This window comes from Ceratotherium simum, chromosome 1, assembly GCF_057802395.1.
Source record: "Ceratotherium simum simum isolate JZ-2026a chromosome 1, ASM5780239v1, whole genome shotgun sequence".
NCBI lineage: Eukaryota > Metazoa > Chordata > Mammalia > Perissodactyla > Rhinocerotidae > Ceratotherium > Ceratotherium simum.
In genome coordinates, this window is record NC_141900.1 from 42,510,555 (window position 1) to 42,531,623 (window position 21,069).

General features: G+C 38.6%; 1 protein-coding gene across 10 annotated transcripts in view; it reads left to right on the forward strand.

The window, feature by feature from the left end:
* The window catches only part of UMAD1 (UBAP1-MVB12-associated (UMA) domain containing 1), a 244,309-nt gene that overhangs the window by 23,402 nt on the left and 199,838 nt on the right, over window positions 1-21,069 (forward strand). For 4 of the 10 annotated variants that reach the window (XM_087424087.1, XM_087423971.1, XM_087424135.1 and 1 more), the window contains 2 exons: window positions 1,816-1,915; window positions 17,211-17,237. The exons of 1 other annotated variant lie outside the window; for it this stretch is intronic. In XM_087424087.1, coding sequence (XP_087280213.1) covers window positions 1,834-1,915; window positions 17,211-17,237 — 109 coding nt within the window. In that variant the 5' untranslated portion in view covers window positions 1,816-1,833. Of the gene's footprint in view, window positions 1-210; window positions 912-1,815; window positions 1,916-17,210; window positions 17,238-21,069 lie in introns of those variants that run through there. 5 more of the 10 variants (XM_087424321.1, XM_087424233.1, XM_087423925.1 and 2 more) reach the window with 5 other exon arrangements.

Below are 21,069 nucleotides of genomic sequence, written 5' to 3' on the forward strand. Positions count from 1 at the left end.
ACAAGTTTTTGAATTTGAACTCTATTTTCTTACATTCTTGCTTGCAAACCAACTAATTTTTTTTTTTTTGGTGAGGAAGATTAGCCCTGAGCTAACATCTGTTGCCAATCCTCCTTTTTTTGCTGAGGAAGATTGGCTCTGAGCTAACAGCTATGCCCATCTTCCTCTATTTTTCATATGTGGGACACCTGCCACAGCATGGCTTGATAAGCGGTGCGCAGGTCCACGCCCAGGATCTGAACTCTCAAACCCTGGGCCACTGAAGCAGAGTGCGTGAATTCGACCACTATGGCACCGGGCCGGCCCCCCCACCAGTTGTTTTTTGATATCATTTGTTTCTTGCATGGGTTTCTCTTTATCAGTTATTTTTTTCATCTTATTCCTTGTCTTTTCATCTTCTCCTTTTGCTTTTCACCGGTTTCATAGAGGTCATGTCTCCTTGTACTTTTTTGAGGGTGCCAAACTATTTCCAGACTTTTCTTTTGGTTCCATTACTATATCCAGTAAGCACTTTGAGCATTTCAGAGACCGTTCCTTTTGCTTTACTGGAATCTTTTTTTTTCACATGGCTTGTGTTTTTCTTCTCCATTTTCTTTTTCCTTTAAAAAGTGAAATCTGCCAGAAATGTTTTCTATCAACAAATAGGCTTCCTTTACCATCCACTTATGTTGAGGTTAATACGCTTCTCATATCTGCAACTCAGGGCAGGTTGACCTACACAAATCTCAGTACAATTCTCAGTTTCTTGAAGGCTTTCGCTCAGATTAAATCTTTACTTACCCTCCCTGCTTGATTTTCTGGTGTGGGTGGAATATATGAAAACTAAAATGTGGAGCACTTGCTGCTCCAAGAATTTTTCCTTTCTTTACTGTCTCTTATATTGCTTTGTTTATAGGGACTGTCCTCAGGATGTGAGTGTCTTCCCAATTCCTTTCTTTTTTTTTTTTTTTAAAGATTTTATTTATTCATTTTTTTCCCCCCAAAGCCCCAGCAGACAGTTGTATGTCATAGGTTCACATCCTTCTAGTTGCTGTACGTGGGACTCGGCCTCGCGCTGGACGGAGAAGTGGTGCCCTGGGGCGCGCCCGGGATCCGAACCCGGGCCGCCAGCATCAGAGCGCGCGCACTTAACCGCTAAGCCACAGAGCCGGCCCATTCCCAATTCCTTTCAACTTCCTTTCCAGTTGTTTTCTAGAAGTTGTTGTCCTGCCTCAATGTACAAAGATGGGAGGAGGAGGTGGAGAGAGGGGTGTGTGTGTGTGTGTTGGGGGCAGTGTGCAATAATCTCACTAACACAAAGATCTGCACTGATGGGAACTTCAAGTGGGCTGCCATTTTACAAAGGATACAGTCCTTGAGTGTCTGAATCAGGTAGCCTACAGTAGAGGATGTTTCATCTGCCTTTTCTTTTCTCAGGTGGCCTCAGTTTTATGAGGCTTAAGCTAGTTATGGCATGACAAGAAACCTGGGCAGGTGTTTGTTTTTCCTTTCCTGAATCCAGTGTCCAATTTATGGTTAGCTTCCAGATCCTTCCAGGTTCTGATGTGATCTGTTGATGTTAGTTTTACATGTAGTGGTATCTTGGGTTATTTCCTGCATGTTCAGAAATTGAGGAAGGTTGCGTGATTCAAGATGCACATGGTTTTTTCCTGGCTTTGTCCTCTGAGGCCTAGAGAGGGCTTGTGCTTTTAAGTCTGGGAATAGAGTTACTAAAAGTACTTATTGTGATATCTTTATGTTTGGCTTTTTTACGAGGAAGGGTAAGACTTTTACAGTTTCATCTGAATGTGACATTATGTAGTGTTTCTATTTCAGATAGCAGCAGCAGCAGGAATGTTTCACTTCTTCAGAAAGCCTCCGGAATCTAAAAAGCCCCCGGTAGCAGAGACAGAAGCAGATGGATTTGTCCTTTTAGGTGAGTCTTTTAAGAAACAAAATCATAATTAGACGAATTATTTTTCATTTAAAAGGTTACTTGCAAATTATATGATTGATTTTTAAATTATTTCCTACTAATTCCAGAATTAATTTGTGCATGTGAAATCTATAAAAATAAAGGTCATGAGTCACTTAAAATGTCAAGTCAAATACTTCTTATATATTAGTTTGTCTGTGTCGTTCAAATTCAGTTTGTAAAATCATCCTGTTTTTTCTATCTGATACGCTAGCATTAGTCAACCTTTTTAATTGTGAAAAACCAAAAGTCTTGAAGAATCTCTGATAAATTCAAGTTTTGTTTTATAAATAGCACTAAGCCTTGCTTCTAAATTTAGCATCTGAAATTAAATTAGGCATCCAATAAATACTTGCTGAGTGAAGTACACTTTCAAATCTAAATATGTTAGTGTCTTCTAAATGTTTAAGACTGGTTTATTTCCTATTATAAAATTAATACTTGCTAATTATTAAGATTTTAGTGGCTTTAAAAAATATTTCTTTCAACCAAATACTATGCCCTTCCCAAGGGGAATTCTGAAAAATAATATTTCCTTCATGTCATTGTGTCTTTCCCCTGAGGAAGAGATTGGCAGTCTTTGTATAGTTCTTCCTGGCAGTTCTGTCCCCAGAGGGTGATGAGGAGGAGCCAAAACCCGGTGTCCTCTTGTAGCATGCATTCTCTTCCACTCTGGACTTCCTCCTGGCGAATCCGGGCTCTTATGAGAGGATTTGCGTGAATTCATGGGGTGTTTGCTCCCTGGGATGTTTCTCAGGTGTCTCCTTTTCCAGATTCTGGTTTTCTAAGTCTTAATGTCTTTATCTTGGCCCTGTTAGACTGGGGTCCCCTAGCATCGGCAAATGCTCTGTATATCTTGAGAAGTGGAGGATGGCTCCTTGGATTTAAGAGTGGTCCTGATTTTCAGTTTAGGCCCTCTCAGAGCCAGGGCTCACAACATGCCTCTCACCCCACACGTTCAGAAGTATGGGTGGGTGGATCTCTCCCTCTTCAACCCTTCTCTTTAGGATCTGGTCTCTCACAGAAAGAACAAAAAGGTTTCACCTCTCTGGTCCTCTTCCATTTCTTGGCCTTAATCTCTGGGAGACCAGAATAGAGTTTTTCTTGTGGCTAAAGCTTAACATAGAATATCCTGTCTTTCCATTCAAGTTCTGGCAGGCTTGTGTGTTTTTCTGAATCTGCTTCCCTAAGGCCTGGGACAGAAGCAGTAATTAGGGTGATCAGAGTTATTTTCTGTGACCAGATCCCCTGAGGCAAAATGGTGGGCATAGTCTGACCAGGGCCGGTGGTTCTGGGGACCTTCTGACTGGGGTAAAATGGGGTGCCGTGGACACGACTGCTTACCTGGCCCTTCTTACCACGTAAGGAATTTGTGCTTTGGCTTCCAAGTCAGAACTGGCTCTGTCAACCCCAACTTCTGTTCCTTGAAAGTTGCCAGTGTTGCTTCCCTCTTACCTCCTGAATTAGCCTCACTAACAGAAAAACTTCAGGGATGCCTCTGGTCTCCTATGAAGTTTCTGCTGCTTCAGGAGTTTCACAATAAATTGTTCTCTCAGAAATTTGCTTCAACAAAGCCTAGTTTTCCAAATTCTTTTCTGTATTCCTCATTTTAGAACACCTCTGTAGTCTTAACACATATGCAGAGGACTTTGCTCTTTTCTGTTGTTTCATGATTAGAAATCAACATTATTCTTTTTGTTACCAAATAGCCATTTAAAGATGAGAGTTTAGTGCTCTGACATCTTTGAGAGCACATACAAGTTCTAATGTTGGACCTCAAAAACTCTGTGTACATCTTCTTCACCTCTGTAGCTCTGTGGCCTGCCACTTTGCAGCATTTCAGAAACAAGTTTTAACCACAACTGAAACAGCCCCTGGTGCTGCTCTTTCCAAAATCTCCTCCAGGGTCCGGTAGCTTGTAGTGTGTAGATGTTTCACTGCCTGTCTTATAGCTAGCCCATTAGGGGCCCAGTTTCCAGGGTATTCCGCCTCAGCGGGTGAAGCTTATCTGCTGTGGACCTTTCTTCTTCTAGGAAAGACTCTAATTTAAGAAGTGGTCTTTCCCTGAGCCTTAGAAGACACAGAAACCTCCAAATTTGCTAATTCATGAGGGAATTTCCAGCACTTCATTACTCCAATATGCTCTCATCTACCAGCTGCTCCATCTGATATATTCACGCTCTAACGGTGCATTTTCCTGAGGTGCTGTGTTTTGAGGGAGTTTTCCCAGGACCATTTTGGACTGAGCAGGAATGGTGGTGTCCCCTGCACCATGTGTCTAGCAGTTGGCCAGTCATGGTGAGGAAACACTTCCACCGTAGTTCCAGCATAGCAATTTGATTTGAAGCGCAGCTGTTGCTTACCCTTGTTCAAACGATCCAAACAAGACAAGTCACTCAGATGTTGGCTGCGGCCTCCTCATCCTTCAGCTCTCATGTCTGCTGATGCTTGTCTCTGCTTAGCCCTATTTCCCCCCAGGTGCAAAGCTCCACCGCTTCATCATTTTCCCTGAAAAATCCTTGGGTATCTGCTATTTTTTAGGCTTAGCGACTGTCCTGAGGTTTGGATGAGGTCAGTCAGCATCACTTCTTGGCTCTCACTTCCTCTTTCCATCAGTCACACCATCTCCCTTCTTTCTCAGGAACACCTCAGAGGCACTACAGTGAAGTGCAGATAAGAATGCTGACTTGAGCCAGACCCCTTGGGTTTGTATCGTGGCTCCACAACTTACTCGAGTTTCCATTATAGGGGAGGCAAAACGTTACCTCTTGCCTCTTAGGGTCCCTGGGTGGGCCTGAGAATTAAGTAGACATAAGACAGATTAAGGAGAAAAGCATACAGGGCCGGCCCTGTGGCTTAGCGGTTAAGTGCACATGCTCTGCTACTGGTGGCCCGGGTTCGGATCCCGGGCGCGCACCGACGCACCACTTGTCTGGCCATGCTGAGGCGGCGTCCCACATACAACAACTAGGAGGATGTGTAGCTATGACATACAACTATCTACTGGGGCTTTGAGGAGGGGGGGAGGAGAAAAGCATACAGATTTTTACATGTATGTGGGAGTCCCCATAGGAAAATGAAGACCCAAAGAAGTGGCAAAACCTAAGTGCTTATATACTAGGTTGAACAAAGAGGCAATTGTGGAAAAGTAAACTATGTGGGAGGACTAGAGGAAGATAAGAATTATTTTAACCAGGTCTGTTTGTACAGAGTTCTCCTGGTCTCCACTGCCCATCTCTGGTGATAAGAATGTTTTTTTCCTTCTAGCATCTTCCATATGAGGGTTTTTATCTCCTGCTTTCAGGAAGAAAAGGGGAGGTCAGAGTGCCCTTCTTTCACCTGCTGTTTTTCAAGTGCCTTTCACTCAAAATAATCCTTGTGCGAAAGTGGCATATTTTGGGGTGTGGTATATCTGCCACCCTTCACCATTTTGCACAAGTTAGGTAACCTCCCAGGTGTCATTTAGCTAATCTAGAAGGTGAGCATGATAGAAGTACCAATGCATAGGGTTATAGAGGGGATTAAATGAGTTAATGTGTGTAAAATGCTTAGAGCAACCCTGTGAGTGAGGTGGCAGTATTCTATCTCCATATACAGTGGGGACTTAACTTTTCCAAGTTCCTTCAGCTAATGTACAGCAGATGTGGAATTAGCCCATGTAGTCTGACTTCAGAGCCTATCCTCTCAACTGCTAAGCTATCCATTTTTTTTTTTTGATGTCATACTATCATTTTTGATTTTAAGACATTAGTGATATTTTTAAGCTCTTTTAAAAAAAAATTCAAATTGTATTCCTTGCTGTTTAAAAGAGAAAGTGCTGTGTTTTTTTGTTTTGTTTTTTTAATAAAAGAGGGTTTGTTGTATTATTCATAAATTTTGGCTTTAATTTTGGCTACCCCAAACTTTTCACTATTTAATGTTTTAAATATTTAAAAATATTGCAGAAATCTATAATCTCCTTAATGAAGTTGGGATTGGAAGATGGTATACATTGTTTAGTTAGTAAAAAATTATTCAACTGTTAAGGACTTAACTGAATTGACTGATAAAAGTCAGGACAGATTATTAGGAATAAAGTTGATTGTCTTTAAAAATAGGATGGTAACTTCTTTTTTTAAAAACTGATTTGTTCTGCTGAGTTGCTCTTTTTATCATATGGTTCTATAGTGACATATATAATATCTACTTTAGTCTCAGAGCATACTGTGTGAAATATTTTGGAAAATGTCAAATAGGTCAAATGGTGGATATAAAATGCTTTTATTAACATGGCCCCATAATTGCACACGTGTTTTGGTTATCACGTATCCATATAACTTTCTTTGTCCTCATGTGCAGTAGATACATTGCAGAAAAATAAATGTGTATAATTGGTTTTGTGTGTTTGTCTATTAACATGTAAATGATACAACTAAGTAAAGACTTAGAAACGGGATTATATTTATAGCAACAACTTCTTATCAATATGAATTGTACAGAATTTGTTAGATTATTATCTTATGTGGCCTTTATAACCTCTTTCTGAAAAGGTCAGAGTAAATTATGTTGTTAAAGGTATAAATTATCTATTTTTTCCCAATTGAGAATACCTTTTCCTCTAGGCAGGCCTTCCTGCTTAACACAAATAGGTTTTAGGTCACAATTATTAGATGGCATTGCTGAGTTGCTGAAGTCAACAACACCCCATGAGTTGAAATTCAGGGTTCAGGCAGAGCCTAGGCACTTTTGTTTATAATAGGAATATCTGGGCTGTTTGTACACAGTTAGCTCACTTTTGGGCAGAAAGCTTTTTCTCTGTTAAGGTTTCGAAAGCTTTTAGCCTTTGTAAAATGTCAAGTGTGCTGAATAAAAATAAGGGAAAAAAAAAAGCCTAGTAGAAAAACATCCTTTCCCTTGCAACCAGTTCCTATTCACATAAGAAGGTAATAGCTATGCGTTCATTCAGTAATGAAGTTGAAGTAATCCTCCAGGGTACTCATTTTACACAAAAACAAATTGCAGTTTTCATTTGCATCACTGGGTGGCGATTTTTCTTAATCTTATACTAATGTTTAAAACCCCAGCAAGCATGGTACTGTTTGTAATTACCAGGATTTTCTTCTGTTATGACATGTTTAATTGTACTTTTAAGACATTATCTTTAAGTTGATTACAAATTTACTACTGTAGTGTGCAACCTCATAGTTATTTTAAATTAGGAAAAAGGGTATCTGTTGCCTAGATGTTGGCATATAATTCCTTCCAAAGCTAAGACAAAGGCATAAATTAGCTTATTATGCTATAGTAAAAAGAACAGCAACAAGAAACCCCACAGAATATAAAACGAAAAGGAATAATTTAGATTACTGTCGTTATATTCACTAACGTGGTTGACCAGATATTGAATTTAACTTTGGAGCAGGGAGAATGAAGTTGGACAAGCAGTGTTACAGAGATTAAAGGAACTGGGTTGCAGTGCAACTGAAATTCATCATGTTTTTCAGAATATGCAGGTGTGTCTGAAAGTAGGGCATAAGAACTTCTAGTTTCCATTAAGCTAATTATTTTGTAAAACTGATTGAATTTAGAATCAGAGTTTAGTAATTCACAGCAGCTTGGATTTCATATTTTAAATATTGATATTGAAATATGTAATTTAGTCTCATCTTCTGTTTTCCAGTTTAAATGATAAATTGGATTTTGAAAAGTAGTGGGTTATTTTTAAGATTGTCTCCTACTGAAGTACTCACCCTGGGAATCATTCAAACCATGTATACACACTAAAGTTAAACTATCACATTTTCTTATGGAATTTTCTAAGTAATCTCTTCATCTCTGTATTCTTTCCTTTATTTAAAAGTGGAAATTTAGCTGTGTACAATAAAAATGTATGTTCCAAGAAATAAGGGACAGTAAGTCACTTTGATTCTGTGTAGGACTGAAGGATTTAATTAAAACAATGACAAAAACTAAACAGATTTTCAGCATGTGCTTCCTATTTTTATCCCTGTTCTGACAATAGAAGTATACCAAATCTTGAAAAAGAATGGAGTGTTTATGGATTAAAAAAACAACTGGCCCTATTAATATCTTTTTAGCCATGTATTGTGATATCCAGAAAAACTCAAATTGCAATTAATTTACTTGGCAGTTTTTGTGTTTTTACTCTTTTACTCTTTTGATTCTAAAGCAAGTATGCCAAGATTTTTCAACTAACTTCATTACAAAGTTGTTTATTTTCCTATTAAGAAATGTGGAGTTTTGTGTCTAATGGATAGAATTAACAGAAGTTTCACATTCGTTGGTTCCTAATTCTGATTCCCCTGTTAATCCAGCGACACCTCAGAGGTGAAAACATTCAGGCAAGGCTGTCCCTCACAGGGTGCCACCTGCCTTGTCTCCTGGAAAGTTCAGAGTGAACGTTCCATGGGGGCAGGGAGAGGGATCGGCTGTACTGAAAAGCAGAACTGAGCCCTCTGCTTCATACAATTAATTGTGAGAAAGTCATTCCTTCTGACTGGGGCTCCATGGACCCAGCTCACTCAGATGTAAATTAGGGATCTGTCTCCCTAACTCTGGGGTTCTAACCCTCCTGTGCATTCAGGGGCGCTTTGAAAATATACTGGTGCTGGGGCCTCATCCCTGCATTCCGGTTAGACAGGCCTAGGGGTTTGGCCCAGACACTGGTATTTTTTTTCCAGAGTTCCCCAGATAGTTCTAGTGTGCGTGCAGGGCTGAGAACCACTGCGGTTCACTCTATAATTTAGTAATTGTACACCATCAAATAATGTGTTAAGACACTTTGAAAAAGACCTCATAAAAATACAGACTAACAGTTTCTCTTCCACAGTAGTTGAGCCATAAACAAATAAACAAAAAGCAAATAAAACCACAAAATTTCTAGGTTAAACACACTTCCTTTCAAACATTAGGTAAAAAGCAGAGAGCTTCAAAATTCTAAGAAATGAAAGCCGTTTCTTAAAGTAATATACTTGAAACCTGAAATGTTTTTTTGTCAGTGGAGCAATTGAGAAACATTTGTTAACTTAATTATATAAATGTGAATCCAAGTGGCCTGTGACTGTTTTTGTCTTTAGCCATAGTACATCTATTTGACAGATAAACACCTGTAAACTCTTCAGAGCAACTTTGAGGTTCTTTTTTTTGTGTGTGTGAAGAAGGTCAGCCCTGAGCTAACATCTGATGCCAATCCTCCTCTTTTTTCTGAGGAAGACTGGCCCTGGGCTAACATCCGTGCCCATCTTCCTCCACTTTATATGGGATGCTGCCACAGCATGGCTCGATAAGCAGTGCGTCGGTGCACACCCGGGATCCGAACCGGTGAACCCCGGGCCGCCGCAGCAGAGCGCACGCACTTAACTGCTTTTGCCACCGGCTGGCCCCATCTGAGGGTCATCATATTTTTAGTATAACACTGCCTAAAACCTTCAGGCAGTCGTATTTTTAGTATAACAATTTGGGGGTAGTTGACTGTTTACTATGGTGCTATTTCCTGGAGGCCACTTATTCAGTACAATATCAGTAGGGAAAAAAATTTAAGTATACACACCATAGTCCATAAATGAGTTTCATCTAGTATTTCCTTAGAGGCTTTCATAATGCTATATTTTCCACATTTGAGACCATTTAACTGAAATATTGTCTTGAGTAGCTTTTATATTTTAACTTGAAGTTTATTTTTATTTCCTTCTGTTGAGGAAATAAATAATGAGGATGACAATCTAAGTAAAATGTACAGTATGAGCATTGTACTTTTTACTAGTCTTTCACATAGAGTTGGAAGACCTAAATATTGTCTTTCTGGTAATCTTAATAATACAACAACATTCTTTTATATTTAAGTGATTATCTTATTCAGCATGTGTTTTTTCCCATTGAATGCAACCAAAGCATGTTATGAAGGGAAGAGTTCTCATTGAGGTTACACATTAATCTTTACAAACGTGAATTTCTGAAAAATGTAACTTCTTCTTTCATTATATCGTGATAGAATTATGCTGTTACCTTGGAATAGCATTATCTAATAAACTAAGCCAGAAGAAAAACATCTTAGATTAATGTGATATAATCTTTTCTTATTGTAGTAATCATTAAGGGAACATTCTTTTTTTAAAATGCAAACTGTGTTCTGCATTTTTTTTTTTGAGGAAGATTGGCCCTGAGCTAACATCTGTTGCCAATCTTCCTCCTTTTTTCCTTTCTTCTCCCTAAGCCCCAGTAGATAGTTGCATGTCGTAGTTGTACATCCTTCTAGTTGCTCTGTGTGGGATACCGCCACAGCATGGCTTGACGAGCAGTGAGTAGGTCCACACCCAGGATCCGAAGTGATGAACCCCTGTCCACTGAAGCAGAGCACGCGAACCTAACCACTGTGCCACTGGGCCAGCCCCAAGGGAACATTCCTGAGTACCTCTCGGTCCCAGGCGTTCTGCTGCTTGTTAAAAATGCTGCAGATTCCTGGGCCTGACCCACACCTAGTGAAACAGAATTTTTGGAGCTATAGCTTAAGAATCAGCATTTTGAAAAAGCAATGCAGGTGATTTTTATGCATGCTCATATTTGACAATTGTGGGATAATTATTTTATAAGGTGTGATGGGGGAACAAAACCTTTCCAGGTGGTGAGACAGACTGTGTAAAGTGTGTAGATTCAGAAGAATCTGGAACATATTCAGGGTCAGTACGAAGTTCTTCATGGCTCACTAGAAAAGGTGTATCAGGGCCACTGATGAGAAACGAGTCTAGAAAGGTGGTCTGTGATGGGCCTTGTGTGCCATTCTGAGACATTAGAATTTTATCCCATTGGCAGTAATGAACTATCAGATATCTGACCCTTTTAAAGCAGTGAGATAGTGTTTTGGGTTTTTTTTATTGGAACTTTATTAACAATTTTAAAAACAGATAATTGTTACAGTTTCATCAAGATTGAGAATTATTTTTTAATGAAAAAACTAATTGTAGCATCATCTTATGAATGCATCACTGAAAAAGTGTGCAGGTATACTCATACCAGATTGACAGGTTATGACAGAGAAACAACAACAACAAACCAGCCAACTGTATGGGACCATCATGCTGCAAGTCATTTTATCAAACACCTTAAGTTTAACTTTTTCTAACGTGATATAGGGGCAGAAACTACTAGTTGTCCCTCAATATCTGTTTCCCTTTCTTTCTTAGTTAATAGCATTTTTATCTTGCCGTGTGGCTATTTTGCAATTAGGTATGCAATTGTGAAGTTTCTGGCCCATGTGATATAAGAAGAAACAGTGTGTTGCCAGGTTCTAGGACACCTTTTGAAAACACAGCTGGTGTGTACCTTCCCTCCCTGCCTCTCTGCCCCTGCCCCCAACTTCTCTCACCCTGGACTGTAGATATGATGATTTGGTAGAGTGCTAGCCGCCCTCTTGGACCATGGGGACTAGAGTACATTGTGAGGCCAACTAAAGAATAAGCTGGGAAGAGCCTGGGTCCTTGAAGACTGTGGAGGTGCCACATCAGCCCTGTAATGCTTTCCTGTAAAATTCGTTTATGTGAGACAGGAGTAAACTTCCATTCTGTGTAAGCCACTATTTTGTCATTTACAGATGAACCAAACCCTAACTAATACAGGTACTGAACTGGAAATCATCATACTTGGATTCCAAGTTCCATCATTTCCTTGCTGTGTGATCAAGGAAGCTATTTACCATTTCAGCCTCATTTTCCTTCCATATAAAATGTTAATAGCATTATGCTTTCCTCATTACACTGCTAAATGAGATGAATAAGAGGAAACTATACACAGACTTCTTCATTGACAAAAGTGAGTACAAAAAAGTTTTAATTCTCTTGCTAATTCTGATCAGTTCAGTGAAATGCTTATGGGAATGATTCTAAGCCAGCGTCTAGGCTTAGCTGGAGAGAATGTTATGATCATTAATGACATATGTTGTGGGCAGGGAATGGTAAGCACCCTATCAGTGCCACAAATAGGCCTTCCCCAATCTCAGACTGGAAGGTCACTGCATGCTTGTGCAGTGAATCTACCAGAAAGTCCATTCATATCCACTAAAAGCTGATGTGTTTCAAGTGTGCATTAACTAGTGGAACATTACTAAAGAACTGAGAATTGCCACCACACTCGTTACCAGTTAAACTTGAAACTGATTCATTTCCTACAACTGGTATTTCCATCAAAAGGGATATATACTTTTATGGCTGCACACACACACACGTCATATTTTTAATGATAAGTATTAAGTATACTATACTAAAGCCTTACCTCATAGTATCAATGACTTAAAGGAGTCATTGTTCTGAAATTTTTCAGTGTCTTAAGTGAAATAGCTCAGCTCTAAACTTATGGAATGGCTTATTTTTATTTCTGGCATCTGTTATTTCCTGATGTACCAGCCGAAAATATGCTTGGCAGCACCAAAGGAAAACTGTAACCCTTAAAATAGTTTGTTGATGGATTGCTTTAAGGCGTTGATAACTGATAACCAGCCATTGTCTCTTGCTATCAGTATGTTAGGAGTTTTTAGCCATGATGAATTTGGGGCTGGATGGAGTGGTCTGTAAGTCTCCCAAAATTATAAGCAAAATTTTGTATTTGCATTTTTCTGGGGAGAAGAGTCTCTGCATTTCATCAGATTCTCAAAGGTCTGTGACTCTAAAAAGGTTAAAGAACTACTTTTCTAGATGTTGCTATATATACCAATGTTTATTAGCCACTGGGAATGTAGAATCTTAGGATATTTTTATTTTAGTGTCAGAGTAGCATAGTCGTTGTCAGAGGTGGGTTCCAACTCATTGATCACTTTTACTAGTTTGGCTTCAGAAAATAGAATGACTTTTGAGCAGCTAAAAAAAATTAGGGAGTAATTATTTCAGTTGTGTAAGATACACAGCAGATGTGTCTGTAAGGAGGTTACAATCTAAGTGGCAAGACATACCAAAATAAAAGTTTAAATAGCATGACAAAACAGTAATATCAAACACTTAAGCTGTTTGATAGAATGACATGCACCATGATGGTTCCATAAATTCATTAGTTTGTTGTTGTTTCTCTGTCTTGTTCTGTCAACCTGGTATGAGTATACTTGCATACCTTTTTAGTGATGCATTCAGGACACAATGCTGCAATTAGTTTTTTCATTAAAAAAACTAAAAAACAGGCAAATGATAATAGAGATGTACAAATCCCAAACTGTGATTGGAGAGCTTTTTTTTTTGGCGAGGAAGATTGGCCCTGAGATAACATCTGTTGCCAGTCTTCCTCTTTTTGCTTGAGGAGTGTGGTCCCTGAGCTAACATCTGTGCTGCCAGTCTTCCTCTATTTTGTCTGTGGGACGCTGCCACAGCATGGCTTGATGAGCAGTGTGTATGTCCATGCCCAGGATATGAACCCATGAACCCCGGGCCGAAGAAACAGAACACGTGAACGTCACCACTACGCCACCGGGCCAGCCCCTGGAGAGCTTTTTTACTTGTCATATTAAACAAGTAATTAGTAATGACAGTTTGCTCTTGTTTTGCGTTTGCACGGACCTCTCACTGTTGTAATCCAGGATGTTTTTCCACTCCCAGGCCCACAGCCCAGCATCTCCTTGTGCAGAGTACTCGGCTTGTTTCACTTTGTCCATGTCCTGTTCAGTCTTCAGATCCCAGTTGAAATTCTGTCTCTACAGTCTCTAGATAACTCTCTCTTTGATCTCATGGTGTATGTTTTCTCCTATCATTTATTTTCTTCTTAATCACATAGTATCTTGTAGCAGCCCCTATATTATTGTTTTGTAATGTTGCTTAAACTTTTATTTTTGTATGCCTTGCCACTTGGATTGTAACTTCCTTGTGGACATCTCATCTGCTGTGTATCGCGCATAATAGCACAATGACTTCCCTAAAGTAGATCCTCGATCCATATATTGTTAACAGGTTTTGGAATGACTTGAAAATTATTTAATATTTGGTTAGAAAACTTGTTAATAATGTCCTCCCTTAAGGTGTTTTTCCAGTGAAAATATATATATCTTTGTTTAACTTATGTCACTTATCATCTGGACTTAAATTATACTTATTTTAGTTATTTTATTAATGCAAACTGAATTAAACATTCAGAGCAGGTGTGCCTACCCCAAATTCATTCTCTCTTCTTCTACACTTTAAAGTATTCACCGTCCTCTGCATGACCAGGTGTTTCAGGAGAGACTGGCTTTAGTCCCAGCCCTGGGACGTCAGTGCTGATTTGTCTCAGCCAATCAGGGTTGCCCAGTCCACCTTGCCAGCGATTAGTTTCAAAATGGGCACCTGTCACAATTTTGACTAATTGGACGTGAAAGAAGGTCAGCTGAGGGGCTCATAGGCAGATGCTGAAGAGACACTCACCTCTTCCTCTGGCGGCTATTTTATCTAGATGAAATGCCTGATGAGATTGCATCCATTGCTTCCATCTTTGCTGAGAGGAGGTAGCCTGAGACAGAGATAACATGTTGAAGATGGCAGAATAAAATGAGGGAGCAACTTGGTCCATGATGACGTTGTTGAACTGATGTATTTACTAGCCTGGGAACGGTCGACCTCTGGACTTCTTGTTAGGTGAAATAATAAGTTCCCTGGTTAAAGTTTAAGCCACTTTAGATAGGCCTCTGTCACTTGCAGCTGAAAATGGACTGATGTTTGACAGCTGTGCTTATAATGCTACATGTTCCTGGTTAATCTTTTCTTGGTAAAGTCCCTTTTAGTTTCTAATGTCCAGACTTCATGGAATATGTGTGTGTGTGTGTGTGTGTGTGTGTGTGTGTATACATCAACAAAGTTTTTCAGTCGATGTCTATATAGGAAAAGTTTATATTTATGTCCTTCCACACTCAATTTTTAACAAAACAATGTGAGGAAATAGTCTTGAGTTACCTTTCAAATGAAATGAATAGATTGTCGGAGTCCCATGTAAACATTCTGAAAGGTGTGTCTAGTGGCATCAAAAAGGATGTGCACCTTGGACATTGCTGGTGCCAAGGGAGGCCATGTTACTGCTGCAAAGCCGCTGGTAGTCAACAACCATATTAAGTGTTTTGGTGATCAGGAAACAGGTTTAACACACTAACAGAATAGTTTGCTACTTATACGTAGGCATTTTACTGTGTCTTAGTTATATTTTAAGAAATTGGTTGGTAGGTTTAGATTGATATGCAACACACTGTAATTTTTCCCATCTAAATTAATGGGAAATAAGCTCCCTGAGGCGGTTTCCTCCATGTCCAATGTTCAGAAATGGATTATTGATGTTAAGCAGGCGATTCCTGTGCTAATCTGGACCAGCTCTTTTATTAAGTCAGCAATCCTGCTAATGATAATATAGTCTTAAACTTAATGTATTCTTAATATAGGCTTAAAGTAACTCATCTGTATGACTCACATATCTTTGTGTTACATACTTAGAAATATACCATTTCCAAAAATGCTGAAGGCAATAAATGAAATCATAATCCTTTTTTTAAACATGGAAATTGGGGAGAAAAATTAAAATATATATGTTTCCTTTTATTATCCCAAATGTTTAGTTCTAAAGTCACTTTTTAAAGTTTAAAACCAATTATATATTATGTTTTTACTTGAATTGCATGTTAATCATGCTCAATATGTCAAATTTTAAAGAAGAGTTTTAAAGGCGATGATAAAAATTTCATTAATCGTATTTTTAAATGTCTACATTTTTTATTATAAATTGAGCTGCAATTTATAACATTCTGCCATTATAGGGTGGGAGTGATGCAGTATATAATTTTTAAGGCTGGAAGGAGATCTTAGGGATAATTCTAAAAATCCTCATATGGGAATATTTCTGATGGAAAGTTATATATTTGGAATACTTTAAAGTCTATAAATTCTTTTGTTTGCTAAGGAGAGAAAGGAAGGTAAATATAGTATAGAAGCTCCCTTACATAAAATACCAAATTGTGGTGTGAACCAATTACAGTAAAAGCATTCCCTTCACAGTGAGATATAAATGCCTTTCTAGCCTGTGGGCATCTTTTTATTGCTAAAGTTGGGTTAAATTTACCACCACAGAAATTCAATTATGATTCCTACCTGTTATGAAAATATACTAGTGCATCCAAATATACTTTAAAATTCTCAGTTCAGATATACTTCAGGGTGTTCCGTTCCCTAAAGGAGTGCAGTCTCTTTCAGCTCCTCTCAGGTCTCCAAGGGTGCAGGACCCTGAGACATGTGGTGCTGAGCGTGGTACAACCTGTATTTCTCTAGTTGTGTTCCACGTGCACCTTCCTGGAACTGGGCAGAGGGGTTATACTGCCAAACTTGAATAATGGTGGTCTTTTCATAGTTTGTAGGAAAAAAATAACCTGATGGAATTTCAGGGTTTTTTTTTTTTAATTTTATTTATTTATTTATTTTTTTTCCCCAAAGCCCCAGTAGATAGTTGCATGTCATAGTTGCACATCCTTCTAGTTGTTGTATGTGGGACGCGGCCTCAGCATGGCCGGAGAAGTGGTGCGTCGGTGCGCGCCCGGGATCCGAACCTGGGCCGCCAGTAGTGGAGCACACGCACTTAACCGCTAAGCCACAGGGCCGGCCCCAAGGAATTTTAGGTTTTTTGTTCTGAAATTTTCCTTAAATTCTAGAGAGAGCCAACACTAATTTTACAAGCAGGTATTAGGCAGATAACAGGTATGAATAAGGAGCAAATGGTTACTAAAGGAATAACTTGCAAGTAGACAATCATTTACTTCTATGGCTCTTTTGTTCTTTGAACATTTGTAGTCATAGTCATGGTTTTATATTCTGTTTTATAACCTTTAAAATAAAATAAATTGAACACTAACGCAATTTAAACTCAGAATAACTCAACAAAATTTTGTCTAATATTATAGTTTGTATGATAGAATTTAAAATATCAATATGTCATAATGTTCTGCAAAGAGCATTCTGACTTCCAGGCACTTTGCGACATTCGCTGTGTGAAGAGATTACGTTTCAAAGGAGAAGATGGAAACTCTGCTACTTGTGTTCTTTCTCTTGTTATGCAGTTCCGATCGCTTTACTGGGGCACAGATTCCTCATCTGGTGAATGAGAGTAAATTAGATTTTTGTCTCTGAAGTTTTGGTTTGTTTTTAATAGCTTAATATTTTAGTGATACTTTTTTTGTTCTGTGTATTTAAAGAGACTGACAAATCCCTCAATTTATTTTAATCTCTGTTGGAATAAAGTGATAGTGCTAAAGTGTCTTCTGATACATTGAATTCTTTTTCAGGAGGGCAAGAAATCAGTCCAAACAAAAGTGAGTATGAAGATTTTTTTAGTTAAAATTTTATCTGGGTAGTAGCCCCAATTTAGCTCTGCTAATTTTTTGTTAAAATACTCATGAAAACAGAGGGAAATTTTTATAGCCATACCAAAACTTAAGAGTGACAGACAGCTAAATGCCAGAATCTGGGATGCAGTTAGACTGAGAAAAAACTAGCTAATCTTCTGCACGTGGTGCAGTGTGTTGAGACCTGCATCTTAAAAACATAGATCTTGGCGCTTATCCCTGCCAACCCCCGGGTTCTGTTCTGTGAAGGAAGCAGAGTACTTTGTTGCCTGTTCCTGTACTTCCCTCACACACGTTGCCATCTTTCTTCATTCTGGAAAACAGCTGGTGAGCAAGTGAAGGAGGGACTGCTGGTGGTGGAGGGCAAATAGAGGGGTATAGTTCCCACCAGTGAAAAGCAGGAGTAGAGATAAAATTGGCGCTGGTAGCAGTGATGCTGGAAATTCTCATTTTTTTAATGTACTGCTGAGGACCAGGTAGTAGCAACAGGAAGAAAAGGACATCCCAAGAGAGAAGGGTTACACTGGGGGAAAGCCCAGGAAAAGCATGCAGATAGATTGAGTGCTGTGTGTACTGGCGTGCCTCCGGCTGGTGGGAATTTATATTTGCACAATCTTTCTGGAAGACAGATTGGCAGAATGTATCAGAAAGTTTAAAGAAGTAGATCCTTGGGCCGACCCCGTGGCTTGCCGGTTAAGTGCGCGCACTCCGCTGCTGGCGGCCCGGGTTCGGATCCTGGGCACGCACCGATGCACCGCTTCTCCGGCCATTCTGACGCCGCGTCCCACATACGGCAACTAGAAGGATGTGCAGCTGTGACATACAACTATCTACTGGGGCTTTGGGGGAAAAATAAATAAATAAAATTATTAAAAAAAAAAAAAGGAGTAGATCCTCTTTGTCTTAGAAATTCCGCTTTTAATAACATCATTGAAACATAAGCAAGTGCAGTTTATAAGATGGTATATTTAGCATGAACCTTTTTATTATATATATTTTATGTGCCTAAAAATCTCTGGAAGGAAAAACATTTATTTACCTTTGGACCTTATGATTACAGGTGATTTAATTTTTCTCCCTTTAATTACTTAATATTTACCAAATGGGGTTATATTTACTGTAGTGAACATGTAGTACTTGTAGAACCCCAAAGTCAAAATGAGCCCCAAAGAAATATGTCCCTGAATCCTTGATTGTCTCATGAAAACTGTAGTTCTCCCCAAAGCAGAAGTGCATTTTACTCCTTCTACTGAAATTGCATTGTGCTTCCTGTTTCCAATATATGGTTCAGTTCACCAAACGTTTATTAAGTATAAATACTGTTAGTTTCTCTTTAAATATTTATATTAACATTGTAAATATTATTTTGGTAGATTTAAGGCCAGAATATAATATAGGAAAATCTCATCTTAAACTTTTCGTTCATTTTGCAATAACTTAATAAGGTATAGCATTTCTAAGAGGGAAAAATGTCTTGGGGAAAGAAGTTAACCAGCTTTTTATTTGAGTTTCTGTCTCATGTTTTCCTGGATGTTGTTGATCCTCTTATTCCCTGAATACCTTCGTGAAACCAGAACTTCCAGTGTATCAGGAGGCATCCTGTAGACACTAAGGTCAATTTTAAGGTGAAATTTCACTATATTTAAAAAATTGTGGGGCCGGCCCCGTGGCTTAGCGGTTAAGTGCGTGCGCTCTGCTGCTGGCGGCCCAGGTTCGGATCCCGGGCGTGCACCGACGCACCGCTTCTCCGGCCATGCTGAGGCCGCGTCCCACATACAGCAACTAGAAGGATGTGCAGCTATGACATACAACTAGCTACTGGGGCTTTGGGGGAAAAAAATAAATAAAATTAAATTAAAAAATAAAAATAAAAAATTGTGTACGTAAATTGTATCATTTTTAATGAATTGCACAAACTTATATGCTGTTTATTTTATTATAGACTGCTTCTCAGCAATTTTTGTAATATGAATATCAAGTATTTTCCCTCTATAGTAGGTTTTTGTATTGATTCTTTAGTAAATAAAGTTAAAACCATATGTTATTTTTACATGACAATTATTAAAAAGAAGATCTTTCTCTGAGGAATGAGATCTTTTTTTTATTGCTATTTATTGTCAGTTGATAAGGAATGTTTGTTAATGACTTATTTGCTGAAGGCAACTGAGTTTTTATTTTAATTGAGTCATTAGGCACTTGTAGCAAATATATGAGAAACTTTAATTTAAAAAACCCCAAACCTTTGGTTTTTCTTCATACCTATAGAGGAGCTCTATTAATTAGTTGGAAGTTTATCTCTGAGTTGTATTTGAACATGCTGAAGAAGGAATTAAGCATATTTCCAGGTAGAGAAAAGCACCATTCCTCCCTACCAGGTAAGCATACAACACTTTGTTTACTTGCCATCAGCATTTTCCCTACCACAGTTTATCTCAGACAGAATTTTCAAGCCCAGCCAACTTTAGGATTTGATTTATAACAAGGAATGGTTATGTTCTAGTAGATAAGAAAGGATGTGGGAAGGTAAAAATCTGCTTTGTCTCTCTATCTTTTTTTTGACTAATAAATTGATTTCTACTGTGATTCTAATTTTTGTCATATGCTTCTCAGACATGCTCTTTCCTTATTACTTTTAAGCATAGAACTTCCTAAATGTTTAGTCGCAGAGCAAGAACACTCAGGCTTTTCATGTTCTTTGGCTGCTAATACCAAAGAACATGAAATTTCTGGCAGTGGAATTTCTACTGCCAGAGTCTGACCCCTTGCACCATGGCCCTGAATAAACAAAACTTGCTTCTGAGCATGTGCACCTCAACAAAGGACCTTCAACTCTCGTTCTAAGTAGACCCAGCATCTTTTATATCTATGTATGAATTACCAGTCAAGTATCACCTTTAGGTTCTTTATTTTTCCACATCTGTCTTCTCACGTGATCATAATGTTGATTATGAATTAAGCAGCATTATTCACATTACATTTTACGCCGTCATAGTTGGACGTAGTAAGGCAAGCGTGTGAAAGAGTGAGATGGATCGTCAGCTTTTATCTATATGAGACTCTCTAAAACCTGCTGTATCTCCTTGTGTTTCTGATAAAACTATTACCACTATGATTGTTTGCTGCTTGGGCTCATATGAGACTCTCTCTTTCAGAGCAAAAATTGATAAGAATAATTAGGTAGGTTAAAAAAAACTGAGAAAACAAATATGGTGTGATTTGTAAAGTATCATGTTAAAGATAATTTGGAAAAACTATGCAGAATCTTATTAGATTGTCATAGTATAAAATTTTAATTTTCTAGAAAAAAATACTTTTTAGAAGACCAGAGTTTAGCCTCTGGAATTGGCCATGAGGCCTGATTTGGGAAGAGAATAACTTGTGGTATGAATTTGGTAAGGGAAATTGTGGAAATTCAGATCCCATTTGATCATGAGGAAGCGTATTTTTCCCCAGCTATTAACGGATGTCAACTGTCTGAAATTTATCGATCTCAAGGCTCTTCGTCGTTTGTTGCCAGTAACTCTTCCTCATACAGAACAAATGACTCACAAGCTCAAGCTAAATAAAGCACTCTGTAAAGATTTTCTGCCTCTAGAACTGCTCAAAGTCAGCTTTGAATAGTGGGCACTGATCCTTGCCAACTGGTTTACCCTCAATAACTCCATGGGTAGGGCCCTGTCAGACTAGACTCAGATGCAGACGCTCCCTTTTTTTTTTTGTTTTTAAAGACTGCCCTTTTCAGACATTCCATCTGAAATCTGTTAAGAACAACATAAGACTGGTCACAGATTTATTGATT